The following is an 18,555-nucleotide window of genomic DNA, read 5'->3' on the forward strand; positions in this document are numbered from 1 at the left end:
CGACTGCTCTCTGCACCCCTCTACTCTGCGCCACTCTACTCTACACCGCTGTACTCTACGCCACTCTACCACTGAACTCTAAACCACTGCACTGTACGCCAATGCACTCAGCACCACTTTACTCAAAAGCAATGCACTCTATGCCACTGCACTCTATGCCGGTGCATGCTATGCCCCTGCATGTTACCCCATTCTAAACTACTCTGCACCACTGTACTTCACACCACTGCTCTCTGCACCACTCTATTCTGTGCCACTCTACTCTGCACCACTCTACTTTGCACCACTCTACTCTATGTCACTGCACTCTATACCACTACACTCAATGACACTGCACTCTGACACTATACTCTGCAAGACGGCACTCTTCGCCACTGACCTCAATGCCACTCTTCTCTGCACCACTGCACTCTAAGCCAATGCACACTATGCCACTGCACGGTACACCTCTCTATTCTATACTGCACCAATGTACTTTACGTCACTGCTCTCTGCAGCACTCTACTTTGCGCCACTCTACTCTGCCCACTCTAATTTGAGCCACTCTACTTTGTGCCACTCTACTATATGCAACTGCACTCTTTACCACTGCACTCTATGCCATGCACTCTGCAACACTCTGCTCTGTAAGACTGCACTCTCCACCACTGAACTCAATGCCTCTCTTCTTTGTACCACTGCACTCTACGCAACATCACTCTTCGCCACTCCATTCTACTCTGCACCACTGCACTGTATGCCACTGCTCTCTGCACCACTCTACTCTGCACCACCCTACTTTAGGTCATTGCACGCTAAACCACTGCACTCTATGACACTTTACTCTGCAAAACTGCAATCTCCGCCACTAAACTCAATGCCACTCTATTCTTCACCACTACACTATATGTCACTGCAAGCTACGCCCATGAATATTATGCTACTCTGCACCATTGTGCTCTGTGTCACTGCACTCTACACCACTCTAGTCTACTCTGCACCAGTATACTCTATGCCCCTGCTCTCTACCACTCTTCTCTGCACCACTCTACTGTGCACCACTCTACTCTGTGCAAATGCACTCTATGCCACTGCAATCTATGCCACTGCACTCTACTCTGCAGCACTCAACTCTATGCCACTGTACTGCACTTAATGCCAATACACTCTACTCCACACACTTTGAATAATTTTACGCCACTCTAATCTATTCTGCAGCATTGCACTCCACTTCACTGCACTCTACACCACTATACTCTATGCCACTGCACTCTATGACACCCTACTCTACATGTCTGCACTCTATATTGCTCCACTCCACTCTGCCCTGAACCTCTCCACTCGTCTCCACTTCACCCTACTCTGAAACAATGTACTCTACTCCACTGCACTCTACACAAATGCAATCTACTCTGCACCACTGTACTCTATGCCACTTCACTCTAAGCAGCTCCACTCCACGACACTCCACTCTATAATGCTCCACTATATGACGCTCTACTCCATTAAACTCTACTGCACTCTATGTCATTCTACTCCACTCTATGTCATTCTACTCCCATCTATGGGCCAGATGTACAACCCTGTTTTTTGCGGCCGCAAACGGGAGATCCTCCTGTTTGTACAGCAAAAAAGGGTAATGGCATGTACAAATGTTATTTTGCGAGTTAGTGTCTCTCAAAATAGCTTTTGCGACTCTACTATTATGAAGGGGCATCCCTTCCTAATAGCAAGTCACCATGACAAGTACTGTAGTTTTACGACCGCTTTGGCGGCCAGAAAACACTCACAGTTTACACTGTATTCAAGTAGGTGGTAAACGACTCGCAAACAGGAAGGGGTCTCCGGAGGACCCCTTTCCCTTTCTGAGTATGTGAGAAAATATTTTTTAAGTGCAGACAGTGGTCCCAGGTGCCACTGCCTGCCTTAAAAAAATGTAACTGAAAAGTTTAATTTTCTTTTTTAAATGCATCACGTTTTTCTTTAAGGAAAACGGGCTGCATTTAAAAAAGAAAAACTGCTTTATTAAAAAAGCAGTCACAGACATGCTGGTCTGCTGACCCCAGCGGGCCACCATCCCTGTGAGTGCTAGCCATTCCCAATGGGGTCATAAATTGCGACTGCCTCATGAACATTAATGAGGCATGTAATTTGCGACCCCATTGGGAATCGCAAACAGTGTCTGAGACACTGTTGTATATTCACATTTGCGAGTCGCAAATTGCGATACACAATTTGATGCCATTTGTGACTCACAAATGTGAATGTTTGTACACCTGGCCCTATGCCACTCGACTCCACAACAATCTACTCTACTCTACTCCGCTCTACAACACTGTTCCACTTTATGACACTATACGCTCTGCCAATGCTTACTTGTATTCTCTACCAACAAATCTGAAGAGAGCTCTGGCTTGGATTGCCCATGAACATACCCAGGGAGTTCTCTAGATTTGTACTTCCCATGAACACACCTGGAGCCATATTATACATTGTGCCCCGGGGGTGCAGTGGATACACCTGAGTAATGCTCAGGATCCAAAACTCCTCATGAACACACCTGGAGAGTTTTCTGGCTTATATTCCCCATGGCCACACCTGGAGGAGGTAACCTATAGCATTCACTCTGACCTTCAAAGATGAAATTCTTTATGCAGGGATATGTGTTGTTAAGAATTAGATTTAGTCAATCTGTTTACAATAAAGTGTGCGATTAGATTGTATGTCAACATATCAAGACAAAATGTTGTGGGACCAAACTTTCGAGACATAAATACTGATACCCACATTATTGTTTAAGTAAGTGCATAGTTATAGATTCACTACTCTTACCTCCACATCTACATACCTTGAAGATACCGATTTTCAAGCTGCATATATGGGAATTTTAGTATACTAAGCCTATACCTACCAATGAATACTTACCTTTACAATATTTTTATTTTCGATATTTAGGCCTTGAAAACCGAAGTATATTTTTCCTCTGATTTTCTGGTGAAAAACTATATAATAATGTAGGCAGACATATCACAAATGGATACCATGCTTCCGATGTAGACACACAACTTCATGTGTGATCTTCTTGAATGAATACAATGGGATGCCTTCAGTCCTGGAAGCATAACTCTTGAATGCGGACTGCGGAACATAGCTCAGTTTCTCTGATGTCACCTTCCGAACAACATTCACTCCTCTAGAACTGAGCTCCACAATAGGGGGTTCTACTTCTCATGTTACTTCCTGTACTGTGCCAATAGCTCAATAAGAACTCCAGAAATCTATGCAATACTGTAGACACGTTCTCCAGGGATATACACAATATTTCATATGTAGATTCTAGAAACTGACACAGCTCTATAGATCTGGCCTTTTGAGGAAGACACAATACTCTTGACATGGGCTCTAGATCTGAACTCGGTTCTCGTGATGAGTCTTACAGAACAAGACGCAAAGCATCAGGCGGTACTTCAGGAAATTGACACGGTGCTCCAGAAGACTCCTCAAACTGGTCACAGTACTCCAAATGTGTCTTCCTGACTGGACCCAATGATCAAATGTGGACTCGAGCAGTGGGCACAATAGTCCAGATGTGAACTCTGTAACAGGACACCCGGAGTGACATTCAGAAATCCACAGCTGTTGAGTCATCAAATGGTCAAATGCTCCATGTTTGACCTTAAGAATTTGACACAATGCTCCCCTTACATATTGAGTTCAGAATTGGGATCAATACTCCTGGTGTGACAACCAGACCTGGTCACAGTACTTCAGATATGGCATCCAAAATTGGGCAACATACCCCAGATGTGGAAAATTGAGCTAGACACATATCTCTAGATTTGGCCTTGGTGTTTGGACAAAGTAAGTTAATTGAAGCTTTCAGGACTGGGCACAGTACTTGTGGTCTAACTTTGAGAACTGGACACAATACTTGCACTGTGAATTCCAGAAATGGGCACAAAGCTGTAGGTGTGACCTTCAGCACTGGATACTAGATTCAGTGTTACCCTTCAGAATTGCAGAGGCTGCACACGAAGGGAGCTAGAGAGCGGGCGCCATAACGATTGTGTGCCCCCCCAGAACAATCCAGTTTGCGGCCGTTTTTTTGGCACGCAGAGGGACTAGGCGTGAAAAAACAACCCTGCACTGCCTCCCCCCATGGTGGCCACCGAAGAGGCGCCACCCCCCCCCCGTACCCCCCCCCCCCGGCCTGGGCAACATACAAACCCCTCAATAAGTGAAAACACCTATCCAGGCAGGGCGACAAAGGGGGGGGGGGGAATATGGTCTGCTCCCCCAGGTAAGCTCCTAAGTTCACGGACGGAGCAGGGGAGCAGCACTTACACAAGAATCTTTTGTCCACCCACCCACATCAAAGGAACAGTATTGTCACAGTGCTGAGGAGCAGATACAAGCAAGCAGAGAACTATGCGGATAATGGTTGGTAAGGAGGCACACCGGAGGGCGGTGTGCCAGATTTGGACCACTAACCTTGGGATACTGCACGGCTGGGTGAGTGGGCCTAAGGGCAGCGGGTAAGACCACTCACTTTCAGATGCCTCATGGCTCAGTGAGGCGGCTTACCAAAGAGGGGGGGTAGCTAACAGAGACGGCGCTCGCAGCCCAGCCCGCCGGATGGCAGGGCACAACAAGAATCGGACAAAGTAATGAGTCGTTGCCTAACCCCGGGGATAGAAGCTACTCCCTCTGTGCGCAAAGAGAGCACAAACCCAAACAACCAAAGAACACGACCCGGAAGGGCCAAGAGAGACGAGACAACAAAAGTTACAAAGTGAATGCATGTTGTCATTGTATTCCTAAATAAACTGCGGCCAACAAATGACCACCACAAGACAAACATGTAAGTTGGTTCTTTTGCAGAATGAGGAATACAGTATGGGGAAATGTGCGGATGGGGAGGAATGGGGCAGAGTGCGAGGGTTATGAAACACAATCCCCAAGGTGGCCTGCAGAACGGAACCCAGTGGTGTAGAGGTGGCACCTATGATTGGACTCAGTGCTCTAGGTGCAACAACCAGAACTATGGAATGTTCTAGAAGCGTGCGGAATGCAGAAGCTTGCTCAGTACAGAAGTGACTTAAAGTCCTGGAGGCAGCACTGCAGAAGTGACCTCTAAAACTGAACTCAGCAGTAGTACTCCAGATGTTACCCCCAGCACTGACTCAATCTCCTAGATTTATTTATTTTATTTATTTACGAGTTTTTGTAGCGCTAGAATCGACTCCAGCTGGAGTATCTCTGCGCTTTTGGGGCGGCTGACATACACAGAGGAATGAGTAAAGCTGGAACTAGATCTCATTTTTAAACAGCAGGGTTTTAAGTTGTTTTCTGAATTTCAGATGTTCGGAGCATAGTCTGAAAGTTAGAGGGAGTCTGTTCCACAGTGTGGGTCCTACTACTGATAGGGCTTTGCCTCCGTGCCTAGCCTTCTTGGCGCGAGGCACTACCAGTAGATGGCTTTTACTGGATCTGAGCGATCTGGGGGGGATGTAAGGAGTAAATTTCTGTTCCAGGTAGGTAGGGCCTTGTCCATTTATGCTCTTGTGAATCAGACAGCATATTTTAAATTTTGTCCTTTGTCGAATAGAAAGCCAGTGCAGTTTGTCTAGGAGTGGTTTAGATGCTGTTCTTGGAGGGGCATTGAGGACTAGGCGAGCCGCTGTGTTTTGAATTACCTGGAGTCTAGCCAACACTCCCTCATTGGCGGAAAGAAGCAAGCCGTTGCAGTAGTCGATTCGACTCAAGGTAAGGATCTGCACTAGGGTTTCCTGAATGAGTCGGGTAGCAGGGGAAAGACTTTGCACAGCAGGCTAATGGTGTGAAAGCATGAGCCTGCAACGTGGTTGCTATGTTGTTTGAGCGATAATTCCTGATCAAGGCGGATCCCCAGATTTTTGACGACCTGTTTGGGTTCTGGGACCGTACCAAGATCAGGTGGCCACCAATCCGGGGTCCACAGTATTTTGGCCTCTCCGAACAGCATAACTTCAGTTTTGCTGACGTTGCACTGTAGATAGTTGGTGGACATCCATTGTGCTACGGCCTTCATGCCTGCTGAGAAGGAGTTCCTTAATTCAGCGGTGAGGGTTTTGAAGGGAAAGAGGAGCTGTGTGTCATCCGCGTGTATCTGCGTGTCATTCAAGATCAAGGCTAAATATTCCAGACGCAGACTCCAAAAATGAAAACACTACTTTAAATCATGTTGCAATATTAAAAAAAAAGAAACTGTGCTTTAAAGGGGAAAAACACGAAGACATAAAAGTAACACTGAGAAGAGCCACAAAAACATCAGGAAGACGTTAACAGAATCTGGTCCTGGGCGGGTGGTGTGTGTCCTGGTTATGAGACGGAGGCTGGCATCTGAAAGACTACATCACCAGTGCCAGCCGAGTACACTACCAGCCCATGTGCTTAAATACTAATTACACTGAAAGCCCCTTCGACGCCTACTTTGCAGCGTCTGCTCGTGCTTCCGTCGTTTGGGTGTTTATTCTCTTGCAGCAAATATTAGCTGAGCGCCGAGTTAGATGCCCACCCAGAGCTCGGCCCTGCTGCTTAATGGGTACATAAACATGGCCAGTAAACCAAGACACCTGTCTGCCCATAAAGGCCCTGGCACCGTGGCCGGACATGGGACGGCGGCTGGCAGATGGCAGATGGCAAATGGCCCATCAAATGCCTAGTTGGCAAGAGCAGAATCGATCAACCTTACTTGGGACGAGAGGTGACATGGCCGCTCCTCCTCCCAGCTGGCATCAGAATGTGGGAGGGCAGGACGAGGCGCCTGGAATGTCATGGAGAGAGGTCTTAGCATCTAAGAATGTAGGACGAGACCGCAGAGAAAAGGTTTCTTTAAAGCAAGGGCAGTACTTTAAGACGCACCCACAGAAAAACAAGCAGGCAAGCCAATCGATCTGGCATGGGCAGGCAGGCGCGAGGTGTACCTTTTATATTTCTTATCGCAGGTATGTGCCTCAAAAATAGATTAAAAACACACGGCGACCATAACGTGCCCGCTGTGTGTTTGCAATAAACAATAAATTATTATTCGTGAAGAAGAGGATAATATATCACTACCTAACCAAGGGTCTTATTACGATGGTGGTGGGACTGCCACCGTCAGACCGTCAGTGGTGATCCCACCGCCATCGGACACTGCAGGGCCGCCCGCTGCATTATGATGGCGGGCGGATGGAGGGTGGGCGGAGAGACTGGCTGCCACGCATCCAACAGTCTCAAGGAGCCAATCAGACCGTCAGAGGGACTGCAATACCTACAACAGTGCCTGCTCATGCACCACCGAAGGGATTACAATGTCCTTTTACGCCGGCTGTTTCATGGCGGTTAACAGGCCATGAAAAGGCAAGCGGAAAGTGACTTGGGGGCCATAGTTGGCCCTCCTTCTCCCCTGGCCCTCCAATGTGGCGGCGGCGGCGCCCCCTACGTATCCCTGCACCATGTGGTAGGCACTGCATGGTGCCTGCCACATAGTGCAGGGGTATGTCAGATGTGTTTTTTTTTGTAATGTGGTGTGTGCTGCAGCCCGCAGCACACGCTGCAATACAAAGAAAATACACAGTGACCGCAGTGAAGGAGGTCGCATCATAATGCAGCCAGCGGGACCTCAGACTCCTAGTCGGGCGGTTCAGCTTCCGCATCGATGTTGGGTAGATGTAAACCCTGCCAACATCATAATCAGACCCCACATACTCAAATCGTATGCAGCTACAATGCTAAAATATCACCCAAATACTTTAAAACAACATCTTTGAAGAGAGGACAGTAAATAAATCACTATCTAACTGGTAACACAAAGGTTTTGCAACTTACACTTTGCTCATATGTAAAGATATTCCAAATAAATAAATACAATAAAACACACTTTGTTCTAGATGTGTCATTGGAGAGAAAGTATCTAATTTTTAGGTGGATGTGAAGCATGTGCACAGGCTTTGTGCAATCAGTGAAGAGATCCAATGGGTAATGCAGACTGATACTTTGCCCGATGCTCTTTGATGTGGAGGAGGCAGCAAAATGTAAACGGTAGTCTATCTGACCAATTGATGTAGCCTGCTGACCAATAACCCATCTATGTATAATTATTATGTATGTGTTTTATGGAAAAACATAGTCTGGCAAAACAGCTAAAGCTGTCTCAAATTCCAGACCTAAAGAAGCAACACTCTATTTTCTCATCCAATCCATCCATGTGTAGGTACACAGACTCTCTCTCACACGCACCCATTTTCCATGACGCTGCTCGTTACCATAGTCTTGCAGTTTAGTGGCATATTTTCTCACTTCCAGCGCTGGGAAGCCCTCGGCCATCTATGCGTTTTATAAATCCCAAACATACATACATAGTAAATAACAGGCGGTATCATTTCCAAAAGTAAGTGGTACTCATTTTATCGACTCTATAGATGTGAATGGCTGAGTTATCCCCTAGCAAGAACTGAACCTGTATGCACTAGGTTACTTTGTTAACCCTAAGTTGGCAGGGTATGCCCAGATGTGGGTCCCTTGCTCACTTTGCCACTTGATTCAAGCTAGCCTGGCTGATGAGGGCTGTTAGCCTGAAACCGGTCCCAGAATGCTTGTTTCCACTCCAGGGAAGACATAGCTTGGCAGTTCGGGCTGGACTGTTCCCATGAGGCACAGGGTCAAGACTGATTTGCATATAGCTGTGTCTGAACTAGGGTGGCGAAGTGAGCTAAAGAACAATTATGGATTCAACCCAGATCTGTGACTGGGGGTGGGTGTCTGAAAAGTTTCAGCGCTCCGTCCAACATTTCCTTGTGTTTGCTCTGCACTAGGTTACCATCATATGATAGAGTTATTAACCTACCTATTATTAGTCCATAAATATATGCTGGCTGAATGTAGCTACTGGTAAGATACTTTGAGGAAGATGGCACCTTAGTGCTAAATTTGTAGAAAACAAAAAAGTGTGAGTGACAAAACTTTTCATTAGGAGCCTACTGCCTAGTGTTTAATTTGAGCCAGTGGGTTTCGGTGCTCAGGACCAGCACTTAATCATCAACACCGGCGTTTTTCATGGGCACCAGTTAAGAACACATTAATTTATGGTAGGTATGGGGAGATTAAGTTATTTGCCCAGAATCCCAGAATGTTGAGCTGACGCCAAGACTCAAACCTGGTTCCCCAGCTCAGAAGTCAGCAGTTCTGGTCATTTCCCACATCCTCTCCTCACATTCATGTTTAGTAGTTGGTTCTGTTTTAGGCCATGCTATTAAGAGAAATGGGCTGGTGCAAGCAGCCTCCTGACGAAAGCCTCTGCACTTATTTTTTTACAAATTAACCACTGCTACCGCCAATACAGTCGAATGCCAAGGTTACTGAATACCAGATTGTCAAGTATTGAATTTATCTCATGCATTCTTCTTCCCCCACTCTGCAATATCTGCTAGATGCATCAACGTTCGAATTTGCGAGTCCTTAATTGCGGAGTTTAAGGATTCGCATTTAGGGACTCGCAAAATCAAATGCATGTAAGATTTGCTAAAATATTAGCAATTCCTAAATATTCCTTATCTGCAACTCGCAGAGTGCGATTCGCCAATAAGGAATGACATCTCATCGATTCCTATGGGCCAAGAGGCCCATAGGAATGAATGGGGAGGAATTCTCAATTTGCGATTAGCAATTAGCTAATCGCAATTTGAGAACGCAATTTCAAGGGTGACGGGTGTCCAAAGGGCACCCTGTTGCACCCCTTAAATTGACCTGGACACAGGTATTGCGCACACACATGTCGTAAGGACATGTGTGTGTGTAACATACAACTTTGAAAGATGCACTTTAGTGCATTTTTCACAGTTTTCGTTATTTACCATGAAGTTTGATTTCACGGTAAATAGCAACCCCTATCAACGAAATCGCTAGCATTCATGCAATGCATTTAAGGAATCTCAAGTTGAGATTCCTTAAATGCAATCGCAAATAGCAATTTATGCATTTGGGATGATGCATCCCAATGCATAAATACCGATCGCAGAGGGGCAGATTCTGAGAATCTGCCCCCTTGCGAACGGTATTTCGCTTGATGCATCTAGCTGTATGTCTTTTTAACTCAGTTTGTTTGGGTACAATTCACCCTAATTTCTCCTTTCTTCTAGTGATTACTTCTTTGTGCTCTTTCTGAACAATTTGTGGTCTGTTTCACTCTGTTGATTAGAATAATTCTCACACTCATTTTAGGATTATTAGTAGTTTGCTTCATATATAGAACTTCATGTCAAACTTCTGTTTTCTTAGGTGTGGTGTTAACCAAGGCGTTTTGGTTTTACTAAAATTATATGTATAATGTACTTAAATATAGGGTCTTTCAGTTAGCCCTCTTAATCCATTGTCTGTTATGGTTTCATTCACATTTTATTTTCACCCACCACAGCACAGGGCAGTCAGACAGCACACTTCACCCATTCGCTAACTGCGCTATGAGTGACGTCATTCTTCCATTTTACAAGGGACAGATCTACACTCAAAGAAGTTCCTTTAGGTGCCTGGAACTGTTTTGGCAATGTATGCTTTCTGAGACCCAAAAAATAATGATCCTTTTGATTGATGAGGTCCCGGCAGCTTCCCCAACAATGAAGTCTTGTAAAAGCCATGACCAAACCAAAATACTGGCTGCCAACATCAGACCTATTGAGTTTGCCGATGCTTGTCTAACAACTTGATACTCCTTTAACCAACATTGGAAGAATGCACAGCTGTGCTGGCCTTGCCTGGGATTCGAATTAGTGACCTGCAAATCAAAGCAGATGTCACAGTGGGCTGTTGACTCCCTGATCCATCTCTTCCCCCTCCCTCAAACGCCTTGAGACCCTATGGGTGAGTAGTGCGCTATATAAATGCCAAACTTGAACTTGAACTTGAACTTCGGCTTGCTGGAAAGCCTGCTGGTTTGGGCACACCAGGGTCAGTTGGCACTGATCCTCTCCACAAGAAGTTGGGTTTATGGCTGTGCCCACATGGGTCAGTAGCAGGGATGGTTCAGACAAATGAGGGTGCATCATCACAGGGCAATGCATCCTATTACAAATGCAAATTAAGGATTGGAAAGACAACAGCATTCATATTGTAAACACATGTTAGCAAGTGGGTGTCCGGGTGATTTTGAGACCGTCGGTGGATGGAGCTGTGGTTGCAGGGCACTTGGATTGGATACGAGAAGTTTCCTTACCCTTGTCCTGAGAAGACCAAGAAGGAGTACGAGGCCGAAACGCGCACGCGTCGACAGTCTTTTACAAGAGGAGTCTGAACACAATTGAGATTATTTCCTTCTTAAGTGAATGCACACTTATGATTTGTTCTTTGGAGAGGGATCATTACCTCGTGTGCTGAGTTGACTACCTCATGAGTGGATCTCCTTTATTTAAGAGGCGACCACTGGGTGTCCTATTTTTGTAGGGGTTGTAGGAATGTAAGGAAACATTGTTGTGATGTGTATCTATTGTAATGTGTATTTATAGTTAGTTGTTTGAAAAGAAAAAAAGAAAAAAAGATTGTTGAAATATTGATGACAAAGAATCAGTGTAACTAATAACGAAAACAAATGAAGATAACTAAAATATTTTTATAACATGTGCTTGTGGTATGTGACTCTGTTTAGGAATTGACAGCAGGACTGTGTACTGTTTATGGGAAAATATAGACTTCCTTATATGTTAAGAGATAGATATATTTATTCCTCCTTGCCAACCTTCTTCTATGTTGTGCATATATTTCGCACAGGTAAATAAAGGAGGGTGATTTGGGTGAACCCCGATATTCTCTTGATATGTACGATGTGCAATGGTCAGCAGCATATAAACTCATTCTGTAAATAATAAAAGCAACAACAATTAGAAATGATTTATCAAAAGGAAAATATATTTTTAGCGACAAAAAGTTGCTTAGATTAAAAGACTGTAGGAACATGAGATTCTAAAAAGACTGTAAAGCGCCAGTGTGCAAAGTTAGCAACGTATTGGCCACTACGGGCCAGATGTACAATGAGATTTTGCAACGCCAAATGGGTTTGTAACCCGTTTCGCATGCAAAATCTGATAGGGCCATGTACAAACACTATTTTGCGAGTGTTTAGCGACTCGCAATTAGGAAGGGGCGTTCCAAGGGTGTCTTTTCCTAATTGTGACTTGCAGCCCTATGTATGAATGTTTTGCGACTGCAATTGCGGTTGCAAAACACTCGCAATTTACCATCCTCTTCAAGAGGGTGGTAATGCAGTCGAAAATGGGAAGGTGATCCCTTCCCCTTTGAAAATGCAGGGGAAAATATTTTTTAGGGACAAGCAGTGGTCCCAAGGCCACTACCTGCCCTTAAAAAACTGAAACATAAACGTTTCATTTTTTTTAAAAATCCATCTCCTTTAAGGAAAACAGGCTGCATTAAAAAAAAACAGCTTTATTTAAAACAGTCCCAGACATGGAGGTCTGCTGAGCCCAGCAGGCCCACAAACTTGGGATGACCAGCCATTCTCAACGGGGTCGCATAATGTAAGTGCCTCATTAATATTCATGAGGCATGCAATTTGCGACCCCATTGAGAATCGCAAACAGTGTCTCAGACACTGTTGTACATTGTAAATTGCGACTCGCAATCAAGCATGAATTGTGACTCGCAATTTACAATGGTCGTACATCTGGCCCTAGATGCTATGCTAGATCATATAGGTATGGTCTTACCTTGTCGATAAGTTGAAAAAATTTATTTTCAGTAATAAGCTGGAAATCTGCACTAGGATAACTTTTCCAGGGGCACAACTGCAAATGTCGTGTGACATACTTTCCTGGCTCCCTTAACCCCAATCCGTAATTGTACATAGCATACAATTATGTACTCTGGATATGGAGCCACTTGTGCAAACTTACATCTTTACTTTTTCCTCTTATCTCCATGGGCAAACAAAATCCCCAATGGAGAAACCCCATCTCCTGCATTTCCTCCCAGTTTGGAGGTGGTCCTTTCCCCTTTCCATTCTGCAAGGGGAGTTACTCCAGCCCTTTGCTGGTGTAAATCCCCGGTCATTGCTAGAGTGGGGACGGGTTGGATTGGAGTTTGTGAATGCCCACAATCATGCAATCTTTTCAGTTTTCTCAAGGTTATAAGGCTAGCTTGGCCTTGTTCAACCACTTCCCACCCCTTGTTTGGGAGTTACGACTAGTGCTTATTTCTCCACACTAGAGGCAGAGAAATAAGCACTAGGAGCTATCTATCACTAAAGACATCACCGAACAGATCCATCTTTACGTAAGCATAACAAAAAGTTATCTAACTACTACGACTCTGGTCAGTGAGAAACCCAGAACTGCATACTAAGGATATATCGGATTGCGTCAAAGGCTGCAAGGCCATAAATGGGTACAAATGCACTATACAAATGCTGATAGCATATTATAACATCTCCTCTGCTCTACTTAGGTTCATGGTGGCGACCCACCTCTCTCACTAGTAGCCAGTGTCACCTGATTAACTTTTAGACTTTATTTCATGGGTGAATCATTTTTTTGCCAAGTGACAAGTTTACCGTCTTTTCCCTCCCAAAGGATGCAAATAGCGGCTTAATTTCCTTATCTCAAGACTCAATAACATATCATAGGATGTTTTTTTAAACTGGGAACATTTCTGTCTTTCTCCTCCACCTCATGACTGAACTGCTGCTCTGATGCTCTGTGTCTTGGCATCTCTTGTCCTCTACATCATGAGTGAGCACACATGCCCTTTGAGTCCTGATGTCACCACAAGAAGTGATGCCTCATGAATATCCCTTCACCTTGACACAAACAACAACCCATAATCTTAAATGCATACTTGCTTTCTAAAGATCTGTAGGCAGGTTGGTCATATCACAGGGCCTGCACCAACAACACAGGGTTTGCAATTGCCACCCCTTACATTTCTCCTGTACTTTGTGTTGTGATAACTCTGTCTCACCCAGTGCACCCTTCTTATTTCCCATAGGGTGGCATGATAGCTCTGCTTGTGTCCATCCTGTGTCTGGTTTTGATCCTCTACACCCGGCGCCGCTGGTGCAAGCGACGTCGCGTTCCACAACCTCAGAAGAGTGCCAGCGCTGAAGCAGCCAATGAGATCCACTACATCCCATCCGTCCTGATTGGGCATGGTCGTGAGAGCCTACGGAACGCCCGTGGGCAGGGCCACAATTCCAGTGGTACCCTGAGCATCCGCGAGACCCCCATCTTGGATGGGTATGAATATGACATCACCGACTTGCGGCACCACCTGCAGCGTGAATGCATGAATGGCGGTGAGGACTTTGCCAGCCAGATGACCCGCACATTGGACTCTCTGCAGGGCTGCAACGAGAAAACAGCCATGGATCTTACCCCAGGTAGGGAAGCATCAACCCTGGCTTCAATGCAAAGCATGTATCACTTTGTTGAGACTAGGAACCCACAGTAATTTGGGCCATGGCAAGCATGAAATATGACTTATGGGAAACAAGTGAGACTCCATTGAAGAGTATAAGGTCAGGGGCGGGAAGTGGAGTGAGATTTCATTTAAGTGCATGAGGCCATTGATGGATGAATGAGTGAGACTCCATTAAACATTAGTTTATAAAGCACAACAGTGCCTACAAGCTAAGCTTCAATGAACTAACTGTGCTATACCTTCCATATAAGGGAGTACAGACCTCTATTGAAGAGTAGTAGATAAATGAAGGAAGAAGTATTGAGAGCCAATTGAGGGGTTAGGACTCTGCTGTCTTGATGGAAAGTACAATACTTGATATGAAGTTCATTTCAATGCCTCAAATGTCAATGATGGACCACATAGGGTTTAATGCAATAATAAAACTTTTCAATGACAACGTTATTAGCTAAGACTTAAGCCAGAACCAGTTTTTATGTGTCATCCCATTCTTATAGTGGGTATCTCTGTTCCTACTGCTTCATCTGCAAAGGGTATATACTGACTTATACCATTCTAAAAAAATTAACTATGATGATCCTACCATTAATGTTTGAAATTGTGGCAAATTTGCCAATCACAAAGTCTTTCCATGTGTCATATTTTTATGTTATTTGTAAGCGTTTTTCTTAGGTAGGTAGTGAACTGGCTTTTACTCTGAAACAGGAAGCAACATCAAGCGACAGGGAGTTGCACAACATATTGCTAGTTTACAGGGGGCTTAGAGCCCGCCCATTGCTTACCATTGGTTGTCTTCACTGTCACGCTCATTTGCTTGCTTCTTATTTGTCAGCTTTTGTGGGCTTTTCTTCCTTTTCTAGTGTTTATCCCTCCCCTTTATATGTGTTCTTCCTCTGCTTCAGTTTGAGCCCTCTTGATTTCATTTTGGTTAAGCACCACTCTACCTGTCCACATGTGTTTTCAAGCTGTCTCCTTCATGTAGTCTGTGTTCCTGTATTTTACCTGTGTGTTTCTTCCCTACCCCTCCCTCGTTAGTTACTGTTCTTTCTTCTTCCTAAAAATGCCCACCTACCATTGTCTTTCATGCTTCCCCACATCCCTCTGTTCTCTGTGTGCTTCCCTATGTTTGCCCGTCCAACCTCTGTTGTCTGTGTGCTTCCCCATCCCAACCCACCCTCTGTTGTCTGTGCGCTATCCCATTGTTGTTTCTTGCTTGTCCTTTTCTTCTCTGTCAGAATCCTTCTCTCCTAACCTCTCTCCCTTCATGTAGCCTCGTCTACCACCCGTTCCCAACTCCAACCCACCCCCCTACTTTTTTTTTTTAAAGTTCATTTGCGCTATATAAAAAAAAACATTAGCACCATCTCAAAAAGCAGATTTCGCACAACTTTTTATTTACTAATCCATCTTGGATTAGTAAATCAGAAGAAAAAACATTGCTCGCCTCATTTTCTAGTCATATGAATCCATGTTGGCATGCCTAAAAAATAACACTACGGCCGCATCACACTTGATAATAATGATAACAATGATGTGAACGCAAAGTCGAGGATTGGAAAGGAGGAAAAGTAATGTCTCAGTGACATGGTGCCATCTGGTCACCCTACTCATACATAAGATGCTCCCTTTAACATCAGAGATTGTGTGTTCGCCAAGTTATTTAACATCACTCTGTGACTCATCTAATGCTGCAGTCCTTCCCTTTCAATCAATTCACAGCTTTATCATTTTGTTCTCACACTCAAAATCACATCTCTATTGTTGTCATCATCTAAACAACTCCAGCTCAACCATTAACATACCTGCCAACTCACACAGTGCCACTGTGTGTCACACGATTTCAGCTCCCTTCACACGGTCACCGGGTAAGGAGCCGAAATCACTCAGTCACTGAGAAAACAAGATGAAAGCCACTGTAAAGTGTCAATATACAGCTTGTTTTTGCTATCTGTAAGCAGCAGATGTCCATTAAAAGCAGGGCCAGACTGGGTACCAAAATCAGCCCTGGCAAAGTGCTTGGCCGCCCCATGCGGGGTTGGGGGTGCAGCTGTGCTATTTGCAAGGGCCGGTTTCAGCCGATTTTGTTACAGGGGCCGATTTTGCAGCTATGCTGCAAAAACGGCCCCTGTAATAACAACGCCTCCCCAGGGCCTAAAACCGGCCGCCACCCTGGCGGCCCACTGGGCAAATGCCCGGGGCCTGCTACGGCTAGTCCGGCCCTGATTAAAAGGTGAGAAATCACCCCATTACAATGGCGACAGCCTCAATGACCCTTTCTTTTCTTTTTTTGGGGGGAGGGGGAGGGGGTGGGGACTTGGTGGGGTGCAGAGTACCTCTTGCATAGCTCTTGGCACCAATCCCCGCCCCCTTCAAGGTCCCACCCCTCCTCACACACTGAAGTGGTTTTGTAAGTTGGCAGGTATGCATTTAAACGAATTTCATTGCACGCGCTGAAACGCATTTGGCGTTTATTTATTTATTTATTATTAGATTACTCAAGTCGGCCGTGAGCCGGAGTTTACTACCCCCAACCCTGCCCCTCCCCCACCCTGCCCCACTGCCCCACAGCACTCCCTCCACAAGCTGCTACTGTCTGTACCTCAGTAACGACTCACACAACCTACTGTTTCAGAACTGATTCCTAAACACATCTCTACTAATACACATCAGACCTGACAACATCACCGTCTGCTGCTCCCAGAGGAGGAGCTTGGTCAGTAAGATTGGGTGTGAGCTTCAGATTTCCCAACAATCCCGCTGGGATATCTTGTTAAAAGGCATCATGAGAAGCAGGACACGTGGGGGGCTAAAGAGGCATTGGAAAAAGTAAGGAGTGCTGAATGTTAGGAGCACTTAAAACACAATTGTTTTCAAACCAACCAAGTTTGGCGGGAGAGAAGAGAGAGATATAGTGTGTGTGTGTATTTTTATAAGTGTGGGCATGTAAAAATCCAGGGTGAAATCCGACAGATGCCCCATCATACCCGACTGAGGGTACCTGCACCCAACTATTTACTACAGATTACATTTTTTAGGGGGGGTGTAACACCCCCTTGGCTGCTCTAGGACTGGGACCCACAGAAATGCACTTCAATCCTGACCTGAAGCACCCCATTCCATTCCACAACTGGGTCCCACAAGTAGCTCCGACAATGCACTTCAACCTTAATCCTTGCTAAGATGCTTTCACATTTTAAATGCAGTACAAGGGAGACACACAGCTCTGTAACTGTACCTCAGGCCATTTTAATATTCCAATTTTTAACCTCCAAACAGCTCTGTCAGTAGAGACATGAGCATGCGCCACCAATTTCATTACTCTGATCCACTCATGGCTGCCGTGGCATCTCAGTCCTAGCCTATGGCACATCTGCTATTCATGTCCATTGACACCACCAAGTGTGAATCCTTCTCATGCACGGGTCTCACACTTCCATCCATGCAAAGCTCACTGGGCCTACAGTACCTCATTTTCTTTTCTTTTTCTCCCTTTCTGAAAGTTTTTGCCTTAAATTCTTCCTGCTCAGGAAGTGACAATGCCAAGCTGTCTCTGATGAAGAAGTACAAGGACAACATCATCGCTACCAGCCCCGTGGACACCAACCAGCAACAGGCCACTCTGCTATCACACACATCCAGCAGCCAGAGGAAGAGGATGAACAACAAATCCAGAGGTAGGGTTTCTAGCTTTAGGGGGAACCAGAGGGAGAGGCCTAAACGCAAAAACCAGTGGTAGGGGTCCTAGCCTCACAGGGCAAACAGATAGAGAGCGGGCAAACAACAAATCCACAGGTAGGGTTCTTAGCTTGAAAGGGGAACTAGAGGGAGAAAATTACCAAGCCCAGAGGCTAAATACATGGGTTTTTAAGACAGTGGTAGAAAGGGGCTAATTAACAAATCCAGAGGTAGGTTTCCTAGCTTCACAGGGCAACCAGAAGAAAGGAATGGACAACAACTCCAGAAGTAGAGCTTTTAGCTGCACTGGCAACTAGACCTAAAGAATGAACAACAAAGCCAGAGGCAGTGTTCCTAGTTTCACAGGGCACCCTGAGAGAAAGAGGAAAAACAAGCCTAGAAGCAAAATGCATAGCGTTTCAGGACAAATGTTGGAAGAGGATAAACAAACAAAGTGTC

General features: G+C 45.2%; 1 protein-coding gene across 3 annotated transcripts in view; it reads left to right on the forward strand.

Moving 5' to 3' along the window:
* Window positions 1-18,555, forward strand: part of ASTN1 (astrotactin 1) — a 666,610-nt gene that overhangs the window by 274,106 nt on the left and 373,949 nt on the right. Inside the window, exons 3-4 of one of the 3 annotated variants that reach the window (XM_086956551.1) lie at window positions 13,990-14,380; window positions 17,922-18,095. In XM_086956551.1, coding sequence (XP_086812677.1) covers window positions 13,990-14,380; window positions 17,922-18,095 — 565 coding nt within the window. The remainder of the gene's footprint in view (window positions 1-13,989; window positions 14,381-17,921; window positions 18,096-18,555) is intronic. The other 2 variants (XM_086956560.1, XM_086956570.1) reach the window with 2 other exon arrangements.

Source organism: Lissotriton vulgaris, chromosome 1_1 (assembly GCF_964263255.1).
Source record: "Lissotriton vulgaris chromosome 1_1, aLisVul1.2, whole genome shotgun sequence".
NCBI lineage: Eukaryota > Metazoa > Chordata > Amphibia > Caudata > Salamandridae > Lissotriton > Lissotriton vulgaris.